Below are 22,796 nucleotides of genomic sequence, written 5' to 3'. Positions count from 1 at the left end.
TTTACCCATTGACAGCAGTTTTCCAAATATATTGTGTACTAGGAGTCCTTGATTATAAACCTTTTGGCTCTGACACCTGATTTTGTTTCATGTTCCATTTGCATGCTTTCCAATTTAGCTCTTTGTATTTTTTCCATCCAAATGTCACATGTCTCTGGAGAGTGCCATCATTGCAGACGCAGATGGGTTATGCTAATCATGATATTTTTCGTGAAGTCGAAGAGGAAATGAATTGACCATTCCCACCCGCCTGTCCTTTTGGACTGTTTGTGATTTGACTCCGGTCCTGAAGTTTTTCAGAGTATTTGAGCTCACACAATGCGCATCCTGAGAGAAAGAGAAAGGTTATCAATGTGGCATTTGTAAGGTCTAAGCAGATGGGACCAGGAAGTTCTCAAGTGAAAGATGTCACAGAGGGTTTTACAACCCTAGAAGACTTCATCAACAAAGGGAATCCTTATTGTTGATGTTGCAGAATTGGGAGAGCGGTGTAATTACTTTGTCACTTTAATACCTTTTAATAGTGCAACCCTTATTGTTTAAGATGCCCAAATTATCAGCAGGAGAAATGTGCAGCAATTGTAATATAGAATTGCCCCTGCTTCACCTACACCTAGTAGGCAGGCCAGAAAATGGAATCGTTGAACTGTGTGCTTCACAGACCTAACCTTGCCTGCAACCAATTAGCTGTTTTTGTTTTTTTGCAGGATCTTCCATAAGCAACGAGTCTTCCCCAGTTTCCTCACCAGCCACCAACCACAGCTCTCCCGCAAGCACACCCAAGCGAGGACCAATGGGCCCAATCATTGTCCCACCAGGAGGGCACAGTGTGCCAAGCACCCCTCCTGTAGTGACCATTGCACCCACGAAAACAGTCAATGGTGTCTGGAGAAGTGATGGCAGACAGGTGAGTTAACGCTGCTTTTCAGCCCACACGTGCTTAACATGATCCTAGAGATGTTTTTTTGTATATATGGCGGTTAAGATCAATGTTTGGCTTAAAACTTCATTTGCAATTCTAAAAATTGGCTTTGGTGACGTGACCATGAGCCGCATTGTGTCTGCACTTTAAATAACATTTTCCTGTGTATCATGCATTGCTCCACTACTTACGCTAAAAAACATTTTAGAACAAGTAATGCTTGGGGAATGTCTCCTGTTCTACTCAACTGGTTGGATAGGCGGTCTACTATTGATGTGTCATATGTGTATAAAGTATTCTAAGTGCATGGTGTAAAGATTAGTGGTAGCCATTCATGCTTGATGGATCAGTAATTCAATGGTCTTAATTGCTGTTTTTAACGGTAGCACATAACCAGATAGTTCTACAGCAGATCATGTTGAATATTCTATGATTATCTGCTTTTAGGGTAGTGGGAAAAAATAAGACATATATAAAAAATTACACACTATAAAAGTGATATACAATGTAGAAATTAGACTGTACTTAAGATAATTCAAATGCACAAGAAAAAGCAATAAGTTAAAGGAAAAGAGAAATATAGGGGAAAATTTAAATGTAAAAAGCAAAAAATGTAAAATCCTTTTGGTAAAACGGTGGTAATCAATAGAGCACACTAAAAAGCAAAAACAAATGATGTAATAATTATCTTAATTATTATATTTGTTGTTGTTGTTGTTTATGCACCAATGTTCTTTTAAATATACTTTTCTGATTGTGATAAAATGGAAACCGAAATGAACCCAAAAACAATGGAAGTAAAGGTCAAAAATGTATGTTAACAAAATCTCAGCTGCGAAACATAAACAAGCATTGCATATCTGTTGAAAAATAAAATGAAAAATAATTCAAAAAAGTCTGGAGACTTAAATAGGACATAGGACGAGAAAGCTACATTGAAAAAAGCTTGAAAATATGAAACAAACCAAATCACTTAACAGGATCGAAAAAACAAAAGGACAAAGAAAAGAAAACTAAAGGAAAAAACACACAATAAAAGAGGGGAAAACCAAATCTAAAAGCATAAGTATCAAATAAGGGCAATACAATCAAAAGGAACTAATCTCTGTGAGATGGAAGCTATGGCTTACTGACTACCAGTAGGAGAAATACAATGTACAACAGAAATAGCGGGAAGAAAAAACATACTTATCAATTACCAAATAGCAAAATAAATAAAACCGAATAAAAAAAAACTATGATGGGAAGCAGAAAATGACTGTGAAGAGAACTTAAGGGAAATCTAAAGATGAGCGGACTGGTTCGGATAAAAAGAAACCTTGGAGAATGCAAAAATGTTGCAAAAAAGAAAGATGGGTGGAGCAAGATTGAGAATATAATCCGAAAGGGAGAGCAGACTGCCGATTTTAGGAAAGAACTGTTTCAGTACCAAAGCATGACATAAATGTGTTTACTTTGTATTTAAAAATGTATAGTCCTAAAAAAGGGTTATCCAACGAGAAGCTTTCCAGCTACCTGTGAGTGTCTCCCGTGTGCTGCCCTGCCTACTAAATTGGGTTTTGCTTGGCTAAATTAATATATGTGTATCAAAATTGAAAGGCATGTATTTTTCAGAATTTATAAGCTGATGTTGGAGAAAAAGGGTTAAATTCCCAAAATATATTTAAAGCTGATATTTTAGTGATAAGCCATGGGGCATTGGGGAGACTTATTACTAATATTATTACCTTGGTGTCAGAGGCATTGCATCTATGGCTGATAACTGTTACCCATGTAGAGGCGTTCCACAGTAGCAAAGCCTTTTTAGGTTGAGCCTATGCAGCGCACATGCGCTGTCTGCAAGACCTGTTGTTATCTCCTCCATCAGCTTTTGGCATGTCCAAGAATTGCCATTTTTTCGTCGTTGTGCAATTTAGAAATACAGGTTTTTATTGGTGCATTGGGTCTGGTTCTCCCGCCTTTGCATGGTAGTGCCACACCCAGGCGATTTCACTCCTTGTTTGCTTGCATTGGCCATCCCAATACGTCCATCCGCGGTTCCTCCTTTTCATCCTGATCTGCTTTTTAATTTTGTAGGCTATCAACATCGTTTTCGGCTTTCAGGCCATTTCACAGAGCAGTGCTCTGTTCGGTCCTGCAAAGTGGCAATTTCTGTCTGGTAGCTGTTGAGCTATGCCAGTAGCTCGAACTCAGGAAACTGTGAGATCTATTGCATTTCTAATGCTTTTCACATTACTGCTTGCAATTCTGCCGGATGCACTAATGTGACTACTGCTGGTAATCTTGCATAGGGTGGCTAATAATGTAGTCTGGTCGGAAATGGTCACTATTACAACACTAATAATATCAATAGCTCAAAATGTTTTTCATTGAAGATAAGTAGCTCCAGATGCTGCTTGCTACACGCCGGGAATTTTCTGAGATCTCCAGAAAGAACTGGCAGTTATGAGGGGGTGACAAATGCAGAGCTACAGAGAGGCACAACAAAGGGAGAGTGGCTGCATAAGAGGGTATAAGGCAGTGCTTGGAAGCACCAAGAAGAGCTCCCGCCTCCAAGATGCATGGCAACTGGCACACACCTCACAGTGAGTTTAGCACCCTCCCAGTTAGACCGGTAATCTAATTCCAGCCAGAGACCATACATAGAGAACAAGAAGAACAAAGGGTATCTGTTTTTCTTTTTTTTTTTGCTTTCATCTCGGTGATCCTGCCCAGAGACACAGAATAAGGCGGAAACTGAGGGGAGAGGCACTCATTATGGAAATATTCTGGGATCTGCTGGGGTCTTACAGGAGAATAGAATGAAGATGTTTCTCTCTGGTATAGGCACTTGAGGATATTGAGGCAGCTGGCCACATCCTCTCAATATTTACGTTTAGAATAGTACCCGAATATGTGCCTCCCATTGTTTTTTGTGGCGTTTGCAATAATTTGTAAAGTGTTGACTGAGCCCTTCACTGCTGAATTTTTCTGAATCCCGAGGGAGATTTTGAAACTCAAATGCATCAATGGCCTCTGGGGTCAGTACAATCTTAGGGCACTGTTTGGAAGCCTATTCGAGGGTTCATTCCAAATATTCTTGCCAATTAGCCATTAATACATTTTCCTGTGGATCCTTTATTGTTTAAGGCTATCCTTTCCATGGTCTTTAACTACTTTTTAGTCTAATAATTTTCTTGTATGAAAACGGAGATTAGTCAATGACGAAAAACGTGAATTACCTGTAACAATAGTTCTAGAGATAACGTAGCTTCAGAATGTAAGAAAGTGCACCTCCAGAATCAAATGTTTATTTTTTATTTTTAATATTTCCTACCATATTTCGTCTTTTTCCAGATATAGAAACCTTCAGAACTTGAGGAGCCGGCAGGTTTCCTAATACTTATTCAATTTGAAACTTACTTTTTGAGGTAGGTTTTCACTGTGTTGAATGGCAGGAATAGCCTAATATGGTTTTGCCTGAAATTAACTATGGTTCCATCCTGGCCAGAGTTATTACCAGGGCTCGAAATTAGTTCACACGTCCCAACCATTACTTTCTGTTTGCTGTCAGTAAGATTCACCTGGACAGCGTTGAATTTTCAGCTTGAGAATTCATCAAAATTACAGAAACTACAGAATAATGGTTAAAGGTAATTTGGTCCTTGCACTGTGGAAAGAGACCTGAACAGACCAAGTGTTGCTGTCAATTGTTCTTCAGTTGTGTGAAATGTTTCAGGTGAAGGCTGTCTTGGGTGCCTGTGCTTGTTATTGGTGCATGCTCACCAACCCCTGCAGCTTCAAAGCGCTTTCACTTCCTGATACCTCTAAAGCATTGCAACCCCACTGCGGGCCTGCATCTATCTGCTCGGCAGCGAATGAAAATCTTCTTGCCAAAGGGGATTGCTCTAAAGAGGCTGTAACTAGATTTGCAGATGATGGATGGTCCATTAGTTACATCTCATTGACTCCAGAACACAAGTAATCCTGTTATTTATTGGGGGGGTCAGAAATAAAGGGATAAAAATAGCTTCATAGGTTCTGGCTGAATGAGTTCTTCGAGGGGGACAGTGCATGGACGCAGGAAACAGGCGCTCAGCAATAGGTCATTGGTATTCACCTGGTTATTCCAGTCTCCGGCGGGTCGTGTTTTTTTATGTGTTATATTTTTTGGAGGTGGGGCGAGGGACGAGAGTGCATTTAGTGTTCTGATTCTACCTTCAGCAGTGAGGTGTTTTGTCCCGAAGGACACCGTACATATGTTTCTGCATTAAAACATCTGAAAACGCACACTTTAAAAATACTAAACACAACAAAATGGACCCATCCCCCCCAGCTGTTCCATGTATACAAGATTCCACCAATGATTCTTCATTTAAAGGTAGGTTCTCACTTTTGTCCTTTTTTGCAGACAGTGCCTTTTATTTATGTTTTAAAAACGTAAACAAAAATAAAAGGCATTGTTATTTGCAATGTCTATAGCTCAAACTTGTGTAAATGCAAGAGCTATTGCATTAAAAAAAAATTGTTTTCTGATTTCTGATGGGATGGACACTAGGCGATCATCCATGGTTTCTGCTTGTTAGCTGATTTCTAATGGGATGGAGACTAGGCAATCCTCCACGGTTAATGCTTGTTTGCTGATTTCTAATGGGATGGACACTAGGCGATCATCCACGGTTAATGCTTGTTAGCTGATTTCTAATGGGATGGACACTAGGCAATCATCCACGGTTAATGCTTGTTTGCTGATTTCTAATGGGATGGACACTAGGCGATCATCCACGGTTAATGCTTGTTTGCTGATTTCTAATGGGATGGACACTAGGCGATCATCCACGGTTAATGCTTGTTAGCTGATTTCTAATGGGATGGACACTAGGCGATCATCCACGGTTAATGCTCGTTTGCTGATTTCTAATGGGATGGACACTAGGCGATCATCCGCGGTTAATGCTCGTTAGCTGATTTCTAATGGGATGGACACTAGGCGATCATCCACGGTTAATGCTTGTTTGCTGATTTCTAATGGGATGGACACTAGGCGATCATCCACGGTTAATGCTTGTTTGCTGATTTCTAATGGGAGGGACACTAGGCGATCATCCACGGTTAATGCTTGTTGGCTGATTTCTAATGGGATGGACACTAGGCGATCATCCACGGTTAATGCTTGTTAGCTGATTTCTAATGGGATGGACACTAGGCAATCATCCACGGTTAATGCTTGTTAGCTGATGTCTAATGGGATGGACGCCAGGCGATCATCCACGGTTAATGCTTGTTTGCTGATTTCTAATGGGATGGACACTAGGCGATCATCCACGGTTAATGCTTGTTTGCTGATTTCTAATGGGATGGACGCTAGGCGATCATCCACGGTTAGAGCAGCTGGTATTGTGCAAGTAACTTCTCAACCACCAGCCATGTATGAACCCATCTGTAGACCACGATGCCTCACCGAAAGAACCGAAGACTTCGGGTACCCTCGACCAGCAGCGAGGGATCAGAGGCTGCAGTATAAATGTCAAAACCTGGTTACAGGGTAAAAAGACATTTGGTTGTACTCCCTCAAATTAGCCCAAATAACGTTGAGGTCGTTTTCTTCAATTTAGTTGCCCTTCGTCGCTTGCTCATCGCCCATTGCGTTTCGGACCTTTTAGTTATACACTGTGTAGTTAATCTGCAACACCACAATTTCATATTCATTAATAATAGCTGTACTTAAGCCCAAATACATTATGGTCCTTTTTGTTTAATAAACTTCTTCACATTTTGCAACCCCTGGTACCTATTGAGCTCGGTTTCGACCCCTTCAGTAAATATAAACATGTATTTGACCGTTAATAAGCTGCAAGCTGCACCCCTCAAGGTGAGCCCTCTCTTTGCAGGATTTTTACCGCTCCCACTCTTTTGCTGCCGATAAAATCTCTTCTCTATGCTCGTGCACGCGGCTCCCAACCCCTGGAGGTGAAAGGCAAGGCCGTACATCATCTGCCGTCACCGTCTCACCCCGACCCCGCCGATGTCTCCCGGTGCCCTCCCCTGTACATTGCAATCATTATCACAAGAAAAAACCTTCTGGAGGAGGTCAGGGAGGGCCTCCTGTGGGCGCTGGGGCGAGGTCAGGGGTCAGGCGCCAGGGTGCAGAGGTGAGGACCGCTCTGCTTCGGGAGGCGCGAGGGAACAGCTGCTTCTTCTCATTACCATCTCTGGCCGAGGAGGCCATCTTTGTCAATTAAGCCATCTTTGTCAATTAATTATGGGTGATGTAGCTTGTTAATAGATGAACTGCGCAAGGAAAGCCTGTGCGTGTTTGTGGCAACAGTGCTGGGCAGACACAAGCCCGGGGGCGGGGGGGAACCGAGGGAGCCGGCTTTACTGAGGCTGTGGAGGGGGAAGGGGAGGGGGGGCTGGCCGAGTGGGGGCCCCGCCTGCCTGTTGTATATTTAGGCTGATGCCCTGGCTAGGGGATAGGAAGACGGATAGCCCTTCATTAAACTTGCCCGGGTTTTTTCGGTGCTAATAGATACACCCCATCATTGGGTGCAGCCATGGAAGTGTCTGCTTCCACTGCAACACAATGGAGGTCAGCCGCGGCCCACGCCACTGCCCGCAGCCACCACTGGGCACCAGGGCTCTTAACCGCATTTATAGGCCCCCTGGCAATACAGTGCACTGGGCCCTGCCTACACAACCACTCGCAGGAATAAAAATGTTTAACGGAAAATCAGTGTTAAATTCTGGTCTGAAGGGGCCCTCTATGCTGGTGGGGGCCCGGGCAACTGGCCAGCGTGCCCTTGCGTTAAGACTGAACTGCTGTGCACTGCACACAGGCTTAAATTAAGCACAGCCGATGCAATAACGGTGCAGTGCTACAAACATGCCTTCTAATTTAGCCATGCCTCAGAGAAATATATTGATTTCTCTCATTCAGAAAGGGTATCTGGGCAAAGGTGCCCCATGTGTGGGATACCCAATGTTCAACTGTGTCGACACAGAGGGTGGGCCACCAGGAAGATATTTACGTAGTCAAAATTGGCAAATATTTGCCTGGTGCAAAATTATGAAGACAGTTGGGAAGTGGGGTGTAGGTGGGAGGAGGGTTTGTGTGTGTGTGAACAGAGGTGCAAGTTCTTGGTGTGACAGTGCTGAGCTCTGGGCACTGCCAATTAGTGCACGCGCCTGCTGGTTAGTGCACGCGCCTGCTAGTTTGTTTGCGTCCCATGCTGCTGTTCCTACATGTTTTTTTCCCACCCACCCTTCTACTGCGCCTTCCTCTCCTGTAACATTTTTTGCCGGAAACGATAAATGCTGCCATCTAGGCCACGTGGGGTGAAAAACGGTTTCTCTTAAAAAGAAGCCACACCAGTCTAAAAGACACAACAGCAGGGGGAAAAAGGAGCAAACAAAGACACGGTGAGAGGTGTGCGCGAGCGAAGCTTGAACTCTGATTTTGACTTCTTTTGACGTCTCTGAACTGCCTTTCTGCCTCGCCACACATCCAGGGTACCGCTGAGAGGCAGCGGCTCCCACTGCTCTCACAAATCCATTAGAATGGCTTTTATAAGCCTTTTAAAGGTACCACTGAGATCTTCTGAGCGCTGGTTGGATCTGCGCCAGGCGAAGCTCGTGTTAAACGTACCAGATCAAATATTCTGCATCGAAAGGATAAGAAGCGGCATGTCTACCATTTGATATTCCATGTTCTCCATGTCTATCTTGGCGGGGTACGGAGGGGGTGCTGATATGTGCAATACCGCATGTTTGGATCCTGCCTGGAGGTGGCTGGTGGGGAGAGCCTTGCAGTGGTGGGTGTAGAACCTGGTTTTGGCAACAGATATAATTTCCCCTCCTTTGTTATTTTTCACTCCATGCAGCGCCTTCAAGAACCCGTAGCAAGTAGTGGATGCAGCTAAAACAGTCAACGCCTCAAGCAGTTTGGTCCATCCAGGCTCTGCACGCTGCATCAAAGTATGCCTCACCTGACTTGCCTTGTATTTTTACCAGTCGAATGCCTTCTCGCTGCAGGGATCTGTATCTGCCCGACTGAAGCCGGCAGTGACCACTCTACGGCTAAAGAAACCTTCAGGAGATCCCAAGGGCCTCTCCCGGACCAGACAAACTTCTAACATACCCGGCTACAGAAAACTGTGGAGAGAGAGAGTAACAAAGGGACCCCAAGAATATTAGAACGAAAACCTTTGAGGCAGAGTCCTTGTCAACAAACCTCTGCGACGACTTAGACGAGGATTATCCAAAAGCTGTGTTCTTTGTGCTGCCTGTATCATGGAAATGCCAACAGATTCTATTAATGTCTTGACTGCCATATGGGTGAATATATAAGTCATGAAAAGTTGGTCCCAGTGCACTCTTACTACTTATATGGACCTCGTAGGCACGAGCAACAGATTCTAAGAGAAGTGCCCCTCCAATGCTTCCATAATGTTTGTACAAGCATTGGCGAAAGTATCTAGTTCAGGAGTGCTGAGGCACCCATGTGGCCAAGAGATTTAATCATCTGCAGGATTGGAGTCTGGAGTGTCTGCCACAATACTGGACTGTACCTGCTCCTTCGTCTCAGATTGGATCGGCCCAACCCAGCTGGAACAAAATATTGTGTGAGGAATCTCAGGGCACCTGCTATCACCGCTATTATTACAGTGTTCATGCACCTATTTGGCCAAATCTTTCATCCCTACCACACTTCATCCTGCATGTTCGCCATTGATCCCTAGATTTTCGACCCGCTGGAGATTGGAATAACCAGGTGAATATCAATGACCTATTGCTGATCGCCTGTTTCCTGCGTCTAACCACGGTCTCTGTGAATAACTCATTCAGCCAGAACCTATGAAGCTATTTGGCTGAAGGGAGATTTTGGTTGTGAAGTAACCGCAGTAAGTGCCTCAAGCATGTACTCCTTTGGACGAAGGGATGCTTGCTGTGCTTGAATGGTGGAAAACATAGCTATTCATGGTAAGAAATGGCCCCAAAACCAATACAATCCTTTTGTCTTCATAGCCTCTTTCACTGGTCTTAGCCAGAACTCCAACAACACAAAAAAACATTGACTTGCAAGAGTCTTATCTGACACATGGGTGGTCTTCATTCCTTAAATAACTCTGTTGAACAAAGAACAACTGTGGCCACTAAGAAATGTTTGGTAATAGAACCAGATCCTAATATCGAGTACTGCTATATCTTTTGCAGGCTTATCAGGATCATATGTTTTGATTAATAAAAGGCAAAGCATCTAGAAGTGGGAGACCTAAATATGGATGAATCTCAAAATTGACCATGTCCCTGCTTTGAATATAAATTACACGAGAGTCCAATTTAAGCGGCTGTGCGCAGCTTGCAAGGCCTTCTGGTAACAGTTCCTATTTTACCTGCAAAACCTGGCCTCCCACTATTTTCTCTTGATTAACCTCCTATCCAAGAACTCTGCATGACTTTGCCAAAAGTTTGGGCCCACGTCTTTGTAATGCACTGCAACCAACTTGATGATGCTGAGCGAATTGCCTGAGGTTTGGGGAAGACCTGCAAACCACCCTTTTGTCGGGTGTGGGGCCCCAACAGAGTACACAGTCCTATTCAAAAGCTCCAATAACTCTGATATTGTTTTATGCCAGGAGAATTAACTTTGTCTCACATCTTGTCTCTGAGCCATTTAGCACCCTCCCTGAGGATCAATGTATTGGATGGGGGTATTCCATGTTCACAAATTCTACCACCAGTTCTAAAGTTGCCATAGGGTGGACTGTCTGGCCCAGTACTACCCTCCCACCCCAATAATAATTTATTGTCCTTGTTTCCTTTATTGAACGGACAGAGCCCCCATCACGTGCTCGTTTACCACCTTCCACACTGTAGATACTCTAGTTGGGAAGTTCTCTCGTTCACGAGCTACGAGTCTTCGTTTCAATTTCTATACCTCATTGCCGAAAATTATCCCTGCTTGGCCCGACTGTAGAATGCGACAATTGTACCGCCATCAACCCTTGGTTGAAAAATGCAAAGCCATCTGTCTCTTTACAGACACCTTTTCCTTCATGCTAATCCACCCTCTTCTTAAAGTCCTTAGAAGTGCTCCGAGTGTATGAATTCTTACTTCCTTGCAGTACTGTGAAGTCTTGATGCAATACTATCCCTGTGCTGCAATCTTTCTCTTTTGTCACTAGCTTCGGCTTGGTGGCGCTGCCATTTTTTTTTTGCCATGGGTTACCTGCGCAGCTACAAATACTAACACCAGAGCTGTTGGAGTGTTTGGTCCACCATCTTGCCTGTTCCACAGGATGATATCAGCGAGCCCGGGATGCGCGTGGCAGTTCCCACAACGTTCTTCCTGGTCGGCTGCCAGGTTCTTTTGTGTTGCAGGCATTTCTGATTGACAAGCTTTATATGAACCATTTTTGTGTTATTTGAGTCCCCGATACACGGGAAAGGGCTTGTTGGAGGCCGTCATTTGTTCATAAATTATGACAAAGCAAGACAGACATTGGTGACTGGTGAACACTAGCATGCAATTAACTCAAAATGTGGAATTCCCTAGGCTGCTGCCTTTTTTTCTCTCATTATGTGAAAGTAAATGTTACTTTCTTGCTCTTCATAAATTGATTGTTTTTCTCAATTTTGATAACCAAGTGCCTTGTTCAAAGTGCCATATTTGCTGCTCCTAACTAAAAAGTTGAGATTTCAATCTGTTTGGATCATTGTACTGTTTTCTGGACTCCATCTGGGCTGTGGGTTACCTTGTTGCTGGGGTGCTACATCAGTTTCTCTTTCTGTTGCAGCCTGACCATGGACCCAGAGGCAGCAGCAGCAGTAGCAGCAGGGACCGGATGCTTGCCGAGCAGCCGCTCCCACAGGACAAGGCGGGAGGTTCTTCGGTTCCCGCACACCTGCTGGCTTCACCGTACTCCTTTGCAATCCCGCCGAACAGCGTAGTGCAGGACTCCCGGTTCCCACCCTTGAAGTAAGTTTTCCCCAGAACGCGAAGACTGCCAGGAATTCATTCAACACTTTTTATTTTTTTATTATCACTTTTTATTTTATTTCGTGTTTCTGAATCCGATTGGCGTAACAACCTCAGTCGTTGAACTTTATAAATCAGTGTTGTAACTACTCTGCCCTCTAATATTCTTTATGTACCATTTGGTTTAATTATTGTAGATTACATCTGATGCATTTGCTAAACTCTGCAGAAGCTATCTTTGTGGTCCCTCTGAATGTGTTTGTAAAACATACCCGTAGATCAATTCCAAACCCCAGAAGGACACCAGAAATAATCCAAACTGTGTAGTCGTCCTTCCTTTGTCCATAAGAGTGGGATGGAGGCCAGAATTTGAGTTCATCAACATCAGATGAATTTTATTGAACCAGTCAGTCATTTTCTTGAAAGTGTGGCATGCCTCGTCGCCTCATGTTTCTACGTTGGAGACCCAGTCTTCTGCCAGCCAAATGCTCTACCATTGATGGTTACTCGCTTACTGCGTTGTCTTACACCATCATTAATCCATTCTACCATATATTTGCTTTTAAAGCTTACCTCTTTCGCTTGAGTACTTTAAGTAGCACGTGAATTGCTTCAGTCAAGGTAGAATAAGTTGACCTGGTGTTTCCTTTGTCCAGTAAACTAATTATCTACTTTTGGGGGTAAAAAAAGTTCATTGTGTTTGCAAGCCTGACCCCTCCTCTTGTGTGTGATCCTCAGAATGTTTTCTTTCTCACCCCCAGTCTCTTTTGGGCTCAGAACTAGCTCTGAAGCTTACTGTATTTTTAATATTACTGGTTGTGTAACGCGCTTTCAGGTTTTGAATGAGAGTATGTGCTTTGGTCTGCTGTCTTTGAGGTTCTGGGTGTTTTTCATTCTTGCTACCCATGCTGTATTTGGAGTTTTCACTGTATCTCTTAGTTAGCTCCAAAATTGGGTTCAGAACTAGAGGTGGCTGTTGTGTCTGTGCTGGACAATACGAGGACGCGAGGGGGGCTCAGGGAACAAATGTCAAAATGTATTGAAAGTGGTCACCTGTGGGCCTTTGTCGGATACATTGTATATTAAAGACATCTATGGCATTTTCCTGTACCCTCTTTGCATTTTCATGGAGTGTGGTCATGTAAAAAGATACCACAAACTCCTGTTCAACCTGTATTCCTGCTCTAGAAAATTAATCTATCAGTGATCCATGCTACAAGACACTAAAGTTACAAAAAGAAGATTTTTTATTATTAAATATATTTCTTGTACAAAAGTATTGCTACCATTTAACAATTCATTATAGAAATACGGAGGCGTAGGGAACCTCCCACTCTAGCAGCTTAAGCCGGGGCTGCCTTTTGGCTCAGAGGGCTGGTGAACTGTGTCCCACTATAACATTGATTTGTTATTTGTGGGAAGACTAAATTCCCATAAATGTCACTGTTGGTGAAAACCATAACAGAGGGATGTGGCCAGTGAAGGAAACAAAAAATGAAGAAAGATGAGAATAGGGAAAAACAAAGAGTGGGAGTCAAATTGAGAAATAAGCATGAGCGAAAAGGTAAGAGGGGGAAAATTATGGATGAATCAAGATGGGTAGGTAGAAGTAAAATAGAATGGGAATAGTAAGGAAGAGTGTAAGGAAAGAAAACGTGAAAAGAAGAAAGGAAGAAAAGGAGAAAGTTATAATTGAAGGGTGCTTGGATGGAGAAGTGGAAGGGAGATAAGATGGAAAGTTTAAATGGAGAATAGATAAAAGGGTGCCAGGAGGATGGATGGAAGAGTGAAAGGATCGCTAGGTGAAAAGGTGAATGAATGGAAAGATTGGAAGATGAGTGAATTGATGGGTGAAGGAATAGTGGAAGGATGGATGAATGAAAAGATGGATGGAATAATTTATATATTTGAGTGGAAGGTTGAAATGCAGGCTGGATATATGACAGTGTGACATGATGTGTGGATGGAAGAAAGTAAGAGGGATGAAAAGGTGAAGGGAATGACAGGTGGATGAATGAATAGATTGAAATTAGTAGTTGAAAGTGTGAAAGGATGCATGGATGGAAGAAAAGAAGTATGAGGGGATCTCTTCTAAGGAGTGTCAGGTTTGCCCACTTCACGTGCTTTATGATTAGAGGAATGGTTCGTCGTTCATGTAGGGGGTATTTAAATTTTCTGGCTACTCCCTTATGGATATATATATATTTTCCTTATATTATTCAATTATCTATTCCACACAAGACGCACTGTCACTACTTTCAGACATCGCAGCCAAACACAACTCCCACATTCCATGAAACTCAGAATCCAGATGCCAAAAAGCACATAGCCCCTACTTAAGGAAATTACAAACTTTTCATCTTTTCCACAACATTTCCTGTGGAAGATACAGCGGAAAACAGTTGGCACATTTCAGTGGATTATGATTTCTTTAGTACCACCTTCCTCAGGACCATATACGTTTAAAAACCTAAATTTATCTGCTGCAGCGAGGGCTTGTGATGTTTGAAAGATTCGATTCAGGACATCTCTTGGTTCACAATAAATGCTAAGCTGAGAGGAATATTCAGGTACTGGAGTTGAGGTAAAGCAAACCCGTAAAGGGGTAATCCCATAAAGGGGTAATCTTCAATCCATGTTCCTTCTTTACACCAATGTACACTGTACAGAAATATGGCCCAATTTATGAAAAAGTCCCACCGTGCAGCTCAGCAAGTCACCTTACTGCACAAAAGGGAAAGGACAGTAATGCACCGCATTTAAGGCAAAATAGCGCATTCTTGTCTTTTCCTCTGTGCTGGCGCCCTTTTGGTAGCTTAGCACCAACAAATCCACCCTACCACCATGGTGCACTGGTGCCTGCGTTGCAAGTAGGATTGTTTTTGTGCAGGAAGGGTGGGGGGGCCTTCCTGCACTTAAGAGTGTCATAAGTAGACTCTTTTCATTAGACTTTTCCAAAGCACAACACTTGCTCCTTGGTGCAGGTGTAGATAAAGCCACCTATAAAACCAAAATGGTCTTCTATGAATGTTGCCCAGATGTTGGAAAATGTCTGACTTCTATTTAAAGAAGCCGCCTATTGCTTCCTTTCCGACTTTTATGAGCGCAGTTTCTACCCGCTGACAGGACGAGATCCACGCTCGCTCCGGGGCCCGGGGGATTCTCGGGTAATAACCTCCGAGCAGGCTGGCTTCGGCTACCGCCGGCATCTGGAAGGAGCGTCCGCGGAGGAATATCCTAAGCTTGCCGACAGCTGTTGTGCTGAGTCTGGTGCTGATGGAGTGAAGGGGACCAGAAGAGCAGTGTGGAGGGGGGAGAGGGAAGGGCATGAAGGGGGTAAAGGCAAATGATGAGCATGAATGGGGCAAAGTGCCCTTATGGCCGGGAACCAGTGGGTCATCAGGCTGGTTGAAGGGACGATCAGGCCAAGTACCGCACGGATAGAGCCGGTGAGGGGTGGAATTAAGTGGAGGCCTGTGAAAATGCATGTTATAGCCAGGGCCGCTGGATTTATGTGGCAGGGGAGGGCCAAATTTTGCGGCATGGTTGAGTAAATTATGCGGCAAGAAAAAGCATATTAGGCGGCATATTTTCTGATCGTATTACTTGATTATTTTTCCATTTTTACACTTGTTAACACTGGGCATTTGTTGTACCTCATTTGTACCAGTTTAACGTCCTAATATAGCAACAAGCAGCGTTTTTTATGAACTTTGAACCATTTGAGATAGAAACTATTTTTTTTTGTTCAAATCAGCAGAATATGCAGCAGAGAAGGATTATGTGGCAAATGAAGCAAGTCCATTATGCGAAAATTGCAGCAGCAGCGCAATTGCATAATTCCAGTGTCTCTGGTTATAACGCCCTTGCGTGGAGGGAGTGGCTGGTATGAGGTTAGAGTAGACTAGAAATAATGTACATTTGAGGCAAGTGAACTGAATGTAAGGGGCAGGGAATATTGGTTGTAGATAAGGAACACAAATTAAATTGAGTGCATTGGAAATTTGGAAGAGTGACAAGCCAGAGGGAGCTTCAGGAGGCCAAGTTAAGAGCATGAAAAGGAAATTGGGAGGGGAGAGCATGAGGCCTGGAGAAGGGAACAGAGTTTGGGAGTGTGAGGGACACCACGCAGGTGAGGGAAGAGTTATGAGATGAGTAGAAGAGCTACTCGTGGAGAATCATGGAAGAGTGAACATTGGTATCAGAGCTCTGTACATGAAAGCCAGCAATATAACCAGGAGAAGAATGAAGAAAAGCCCAGGACATGGGAGGTGCACCACAGTATCCAATACATTGTAGAACATTACAAAACAGTGTTGCAAACAGGAAGTGCAGAATGTTTGGGTGGCTTCAGGACTAATATTGCAAGTAGCTATTCAGGAGCAACCCGTAGGACTTCTTCTTTGAATATGGCGATCGAGGGGGTAGTTCTGATTTCGGGAGGAGGATTGTGGAATCTAGGGAGCTGTGATGTACCAAAGAGCCCTCATGTGTTCTTGGCATGGTTGGTGGAGATGAGAGGGCGCCGACCGCTCCCTAGGGAACCAATAGGAGCAGTTGGAGCGGGAAAGCAGACCCCTCCTTGTGCCCAAGACTCCAAATCAGATCTCCCCACCATCGACCTTCACTGCTAATTGTTTTTGTTGTTGTTGTGATTCTCTGCAATGTATCTGTTGTAAAGCACTCTGATACCCTCGGGTCAGGCAGCGCTATATAAAACTTCTTAAATAAATACATTAAGATGGTGCTTGCTTAGTGTGAGGCGTCGCAGTCGGCAGCTGCCCGGCCCTAAGAAGCTGCATGTGGCTGCGCGCTGTGGCCTGTAGCAGGTGGCCTCCACGGAGTCTACTGATGGATTAGAGTGTTGCTTCTCCGATGTGTTGTGTCACTAATGAGTGTTATTGATGAGCCTTTTGCCTCCAGCAGCCTCCAGCGCCCCATGCACCATATGGTCCCTCCGAATGCCATTACCGAGGAGTACCTCCGCAGCTTCCGGCCCTATCCTACCGCAGAGGATCTACGGATGCCCTCCATGCCTCAGCTCAGCCTGGACCCGGCAACTGCTGCAGCCTACTATCATCCCGGCTACATGGCCCATCATCCGTTCCCCCATCCCGCCTTCAGGTGAGACATTCCCCTGCCACTCCATATGCAAATGAGTCTGCATTTGTAAAGACCTTTCCTACCATCCTCTTCCCTCTCCTTCAAACTAGATTCTCCATTTGTAAACCTGCGGATGATATTTCTCATGCACCGCCAACCCCAATATTGGCTTTAAGTGACAATATACATTCACAAAAGAAGAAAATCCTCAAGATCTGGATTGGTCACCCTCCCACTTAGGGGCATCCAACCAAAACTGCTACATGTTATTCTTAAAAAAACAGCCTGTCTGGTTTTGTTTGGTCACTGCCTTCCTACATTCCAAACAATTGTAAATTTGCTTGATTAACGGTTCGCTTTGAAGCTGTCAAGGCTTCAGTGCGGACTCCTTCCTTCCATCCTCAGTAGGTGTTTGCTCGTCTTTCTTCTCTTCGACTCTTCGATTACCTCTTGAACTTTAGTTTCTCTGCTCTTTGCTTTCCTCTATGGAGGTATTTCTGCCCTACTGTGTTCTTTTATTTATTTTGGTGCTTAGTTTGTGGGTTTAAAGCACTCAAATTGCTATTTTTCCTATACTCTTTCTCTCCCTTGATCTGTAACTTGTATGGGATATATTGAGACCCTGCTCCCTTTCACTAGTATCTTTTCGTCTGTGAGGTTATCTCGATTAAGGTTGACTTTTGCAAAATGTTTTATTGTCCTACTCATTCCAGCTATTCATTTTGTTTTGTTTATTACATTTGTATACAGCGGACAGACCTTAGGGTATCAGCTCTCTGTACAATCTACAACATTGATTCCGAGGGTCTAAACAAAAGCCTCGGAAGAGTTGCGAAGAGGCATGCCCTCTTGCTCCTGTTGTCGATAGTGTGTCTTAAACACAAATCCTGACAAAGTCTGTGATTCAAGTGCTGTGAGAAATCTGTTTTCCATTGGTTCCTGCAGAACACCCCTAATAGGATGAATGCATGCCTCATCCTTTGCCTAGAAGGTATGTTTCAGCCATTACAATAACCTAATCTGTTTCTGACAGTGCTAATGCACAAACCCAATGAGGCAATGGTAGTCTGTGAGGTGAAGATAGGTCCAATTTACTTATCTGAAGTCCCCTGGACAATGTTCCAAGACATCATTTGCTAACATAAATACAAAAGGGCCTAGATCACACACAGATCCCATGTACATGACTCCAGATCATAGTTGACACCTGTGACTTTCCGAACCATGTGTTGGTCAAGGAAATCTGTTCTAGGTCCAGTTGGACAACTGCACATAGTTCATGGAAGCAATGATCCCTGTTTGTTTCTTGCAGGAGCCTTGACCTTTTTGTTTCGGTCAACACAACCATTGCAACTTGCTTCCTTTAAGCCTTGCTATCACTACATCTCTGTTATTTCTCAGCTTGGTTTTCTTCTTTCCAGAAACTGAGACAACAAGTTAGAAGGAGGAGTATGTGATATGAGATGAAGAAAACCTTATATCCCATCCCCAACGTCCAGGGTTGTATGTTGTGTTCTCTGGGCATGTGGTGGGAGCTTTTGAAAAAAAACTTTCTTTAGTCCTTGATCTTTCATTCCCTTTCGTCAGCTAGTGGTACTATACGGACTATGGAGAATTACACAAGCGTGGACATCTATGCTTGATAATGCTGGAGAGCTGCAGTTAGACAGAAGTAACTTACCACTTCACTTTCCATCTATGCACCCATGACCTGGAACATCTCTGCACCCTTAACCCTTTCGATGCTGATGACGAGCTCAGCTCGTCATCACCCACGGGTGTCGTGTGCTGATGACGAGCTGAGCTCGTCATAGTGCCACTAAAATGGCATTTTCCAGCACACAGCGGGAAAACGCCTAGCAGCCAAGAGGTTAAGGACAACCCCAAAGCTGCTCCAATTAAGGAAAGAGTTGGGGAGACACCTATTTTAAGCACACTACATCACAATGCAGTGCCAATCCATTAACTGTTTACCACTCCTATTACTCGTTACCAGTCTGCTTCCCTTTGACTTTCTACAGCACTGTTGTTGTTTTTTTTACAACTAGGTTTATGCTATACAAATACCACATGCATACATTAGGATGCTGCCTGTATAATCAACAACTCCCATGCTGCTTTTTGGGCCCTGCCAAAGTGTTACGCTGTTGATATGGTTTTGAACTGCTTCTGTCATTTTTGTGTGTGCAGCGTGCTTCAAAAGTAGAGATCCCAAGTTTTGTGGCTACAATCCTCCCCTCCTTTGCTGTAGCGCATTAAACCGTTACCATCAAGGAACCTTGGAGAAATGATGAGGTGATATATTCTGTGCATTCATTGTCTGTTGTTTCTCTCTTCAGGATGGATGACTCCTACTGCCTCTCTGCCCTGAGGTCCCCGTTTTATCCAATTGCACCTCCTGGTTCGCTCGGCCCTTTGCACCACTCAGCAATGCACCTTCACCTGTCGGGAGTGAGGTATCCTGCAGAGCTGTCCCACTCTTCTCTCTCCGCCCTGCAGTCTGACCGTATGCCCAGCTTAGTAGCAGAGAGGTAAGTCGTTCCGCACTCTGTAGCATTGTTGGGTGTAAAGATTGGGTCTCTGTTGGGGATACTAAAGGAAAGAAGTTACTATTTACGTTTGAAGACATTTTTTACTATTGGAATTCTCATTCGCAGATCATATGCTGCCTTGTAATGCAAAGTGTAGCATCAAGCTTTTCTTTCTGCAAGGCTCTCTTTGGACACGGTGGTTATAGATCATCTTTTATTAAGCATCCGAACACCAAAAAAAAGTCTTTGGGCTTTCTTGAGGCTGTTCCGCATGTTATCCATATCTGAACAAATTGAAAATGATGTCCTTCCTGCTGAGGCCCTTTTATCTGCTGGAGGAGTGGGCATTTTTGTTACTAGAGCAGGGGTCTTTCCACAGAAGGGATGTGTTGAGTCAGTAGTTTAAAGCAGCCTTTGGCCTTATCTTAGGCAGATGATTTGGCCGCTGTGTTCTGGATTACTTTTATTTTTAGACTAGTTTGATCTAGCACCTATTAGAAAATCAAGTCTAGATTTAATGACATGATCTACTGAGAATTCATATGCTTCTGTTAAAAATGTTCTACTTTTGTGTGCTAACATTGATTAAACCAGATTGCCAGGTGCCCATTCTTGCATGATGTTCCATAAAATCCTGAAGTTGTGTGGTAGAGTTCTTTGTGAAAACCTTTTACAGTAGTGGACTTTTGGATTTTGTGTGATAAGTATAGCAATTGCCTGGCTTAAGAGACCGTTTTTGTTAAGTGAACTGGTGGCATGCATTGGTAAATGTCTGAGATTGTTCATTCCCTTTGAACAAAAGTTGGAAATTCTCCCAATTTCTAGAGTGTGCTCCACTCTAGCTAAGCATCATTTTATTTTGATGATTAAACAACCTTTAATAGAATTTGGAGATTGTTGCAGAGAACAGAACAAGCCTAACTATCTCCTTTATCCTTCTAGGCTTCATATGGATGAGGAGCTGAGACAGCGAGAGCGGGAGAGAGAGCGGGAAAGGGAGCGAGAACGGGAAAAAGAACGAGAAGCAGACCGGGAGCGTGAAAAGGAGCGTGAACGGGAGCGGGAGAGGGAGAAGAAGGAACTGGAACGGGAAAAGGAGCGGGAGAGGGAAAAGGAGCGGGAAAGAGAGAGGGAGAGAGAGCGGGATCGCGAGCGCGAGCGTGAGCGTGAAATAGAGAGACACCGGGAGCGAGTCCGCGAAAAGGAGTTAAACATGGTGCGGTCATTGGAAGCCCAGTTCCTACCAGAGGCAGAACTTCACATGCAGAGGGGTCTCCAGACGGAAGAGAAGGTGAAACCACCCGAGCAGCTGACGCCGACTCGTCCAGGTGCAGTTTCTCATTTATCAACATGATACTATAGGCATGTGTGGATAGGCTCATTTGACCACTAAAATTCCAGTCCATAAATGGCTAATCAGGGATGTGTTTTTAGATGAAACTATAAGCTGTAGTATTGCGCATCAGTATTGTGTTTTGAAGTTCTTAGTAGCGCTGGTTTAGAAATGCATGAATGGCTTGTCCTAAAAGCTGTCTCCAATGGCTCTATACTTGTGTTTACTTCATGCATTCATTTAGAGAAGGAAAAATAATGGGATTTAGCTTCCCCGTTGTTGCCACTGTTCCATGTTCTTTGGCAGTGGGAAGAGAAGAATGAAGGACACGCAATCTCCCCTTGCTTGAGCTCATTTTGGTATTCTTTGGAATTCTGTCCAGCATTGGATTAAACATTGGATCTTGGCTGTCCTCTGTAAGAGCTTCCCTGATTCTACCTGTGCTGCTGTCCATATTTCTTCAGTGTTGTTGCAATTGTTTCTTTGATGCTGTTGCCTCTGTTTCTGCTCCCCTTTGTGGCTGCCTTGTGGTGCTTCTCTGCCGCCAATTGCATTGCTTCTCGGCTGCCACCTATTGTCCGCTACATCTGGCTGCAGACTTCATCAGATGTTGCAGTTTTCTTCCTGCCCCAGTGGCATCATTCCTTATTTATTCTTGTTCTTCAGAAGCACTGAAGGATTCTGCACTGCAAGCTCCGAAAGCGGCCCAGCATCCCCAGCTCTTATCACCAGCCTCGCACCTCTCTGTGTCCAGCCTCATAACCAACCATGCAGGTTTCCCGCCTCTTGGGAGCAGTGCCGCAGCTGCGCTCCTGGTACAGCGAACCCAGGAGGAGGAGAAATGGCTTGCAAGGCAGCGGCGACTCCGACAGGAGAAGGAGGACCGACAGTACCAGGTGTCTGAATTCAGGCAGCAGGTGTTGGAGCAGCACCTGGACATTGGTCGGCCCCAAAGTCAACCAGAAATTGAGCTCAGGCCAGAAAACCTCAGGTATGGTGCATCATTGTAGTATTTAAGTAACAAACCAACCCACTTCTGATTGTTGGCTTTTAAGCTTTTTACTGAGGTGTGAAGCAGTGGGTAATGGCTGCAGACTCGGTCGATACTTTGGCAGTCATGACCTCGCCAAAGAGACTGGTGTAGAAATTATGAGATTTCCTTACAAGCCTGTACCTCCTAGAAGACCATCAAGATTGGAACTGCCAGTCTCATTACTGTAGACATTTCTAACTGGCCTCCCAGTACTACTGGTCTTCAAGGGGCACATGCCATTTAGAAAAGCTCCTTTTCGCCTTACCAGTCTTTTTGGGCAACTGATAATGCAACCTGTAGAGACTTGATGACTGTGGGAGAGCACAACTAGCGCCTCTCCTGCAGACATCTCAGATGCAGCAGTACCAACACAACCGCCATGCCACATTTAGACTGAACTTGCATGGAGGCAAAATTCCAAGAGTTCCACCTGTGACATTAGTGTTGGTGTTGGAGTCCAGATGCTTTGCAGAGGGCTTCCACCTTTGCAGGAAAAGGCCCTGAGATGAAACTAATAGGGCAACAATCCAGACCCCTGATTCTGAGGCATGGTACCTACAATCTTATGCTTCAAGAGTGCATTACTTTAGTTACTCAACTGAATTTATCTCTCTTTTCAGTGAAGCCTTGTATTCTTGTCCTGAAGCTCAGTGCATGAATAATATAGTTGTTACATCCCGGGTAGCTCCACTCTGGACCTTTCTCCTTTTGGTTTTTCTACATTGTGTTTACCACCTGCTTCTACTATTTTATGTTAAAAAACTGGTGGCTCCCTGGGTTGATGCCATCACTACAGGGTTCTGTATTTATAGAGGTGCAGGTTTTAGCTCAAATGGGTGAGCTGAGCATTGAATCCGTCTGCAATCAAGAAGACGACCACCATTGAATTGTGCTGCAATAAAGCTTTTTCAGTGTCT

At 44.1% G+C, this 22,796-nt stretch overlaps 1 protein-coding gene across 16 annotated transcripts in view; it reads left to right on the top strand.

Annotated features, from left to right (window-relative positions):
* GSE1 (Gse1 coiled-coil protein) overlaps positions 1-22,796 on the top strand; it is a 1,074,384-nt gene that overhangs the window by 1,019,743 nt on the left and 31,845 nt on the right. For 8 of the 16 annotated variants that reach the window (XM_086945866.1, XM_086945865.1, XM_086945862.1 and 5 more), the window contains 6 exons: positions 708-907; positions 11,698-11,879; positions 16,806-17,003; positions 19,322-19,513; positions 20,456-20,841; positions 21,513-21,837. In XM_086945866.1, the coding sequence (XP_086801992.1) occupies positions 708-907; positions 11,698-11,879; positions 16,806-17,003; positions 19,322-19,513; positions 20,456-20,841; positions 21,513-21,837 (1,483 nt within the window). Of the gene's footprint in view, positions 1-707; positions 908-11,697; positions 11,880-16,802; positions 17,004-19,321; positions 19,514-20,455; positions 20,842-21,512; positions 21,838-22,796 lie in introns of all 16 variants that reach the window. The other 8 variants (XM_086945864.1, XM_086945863.1, XM_086945861.1 and 5 more) reach the window with 1 other exon arrangement.

This window comes from Lissotriton vulgaris, chromosome 12 (assembly GCF_964263255.1).
Source record: "Lissotriton vulgaris chromosome 12, aLisVul1.2, whole genome shotgun sequence".
Taxonomy (NCBI): Eukaryota; Metazoa; Chordata; class Amphibia; order Caudata; family Salamandridae; genus Lissotriton; species Lissotriton vulgaris.
This window is presented reverse-complemented; position numbering and strand designations above follow the sequence as displayed.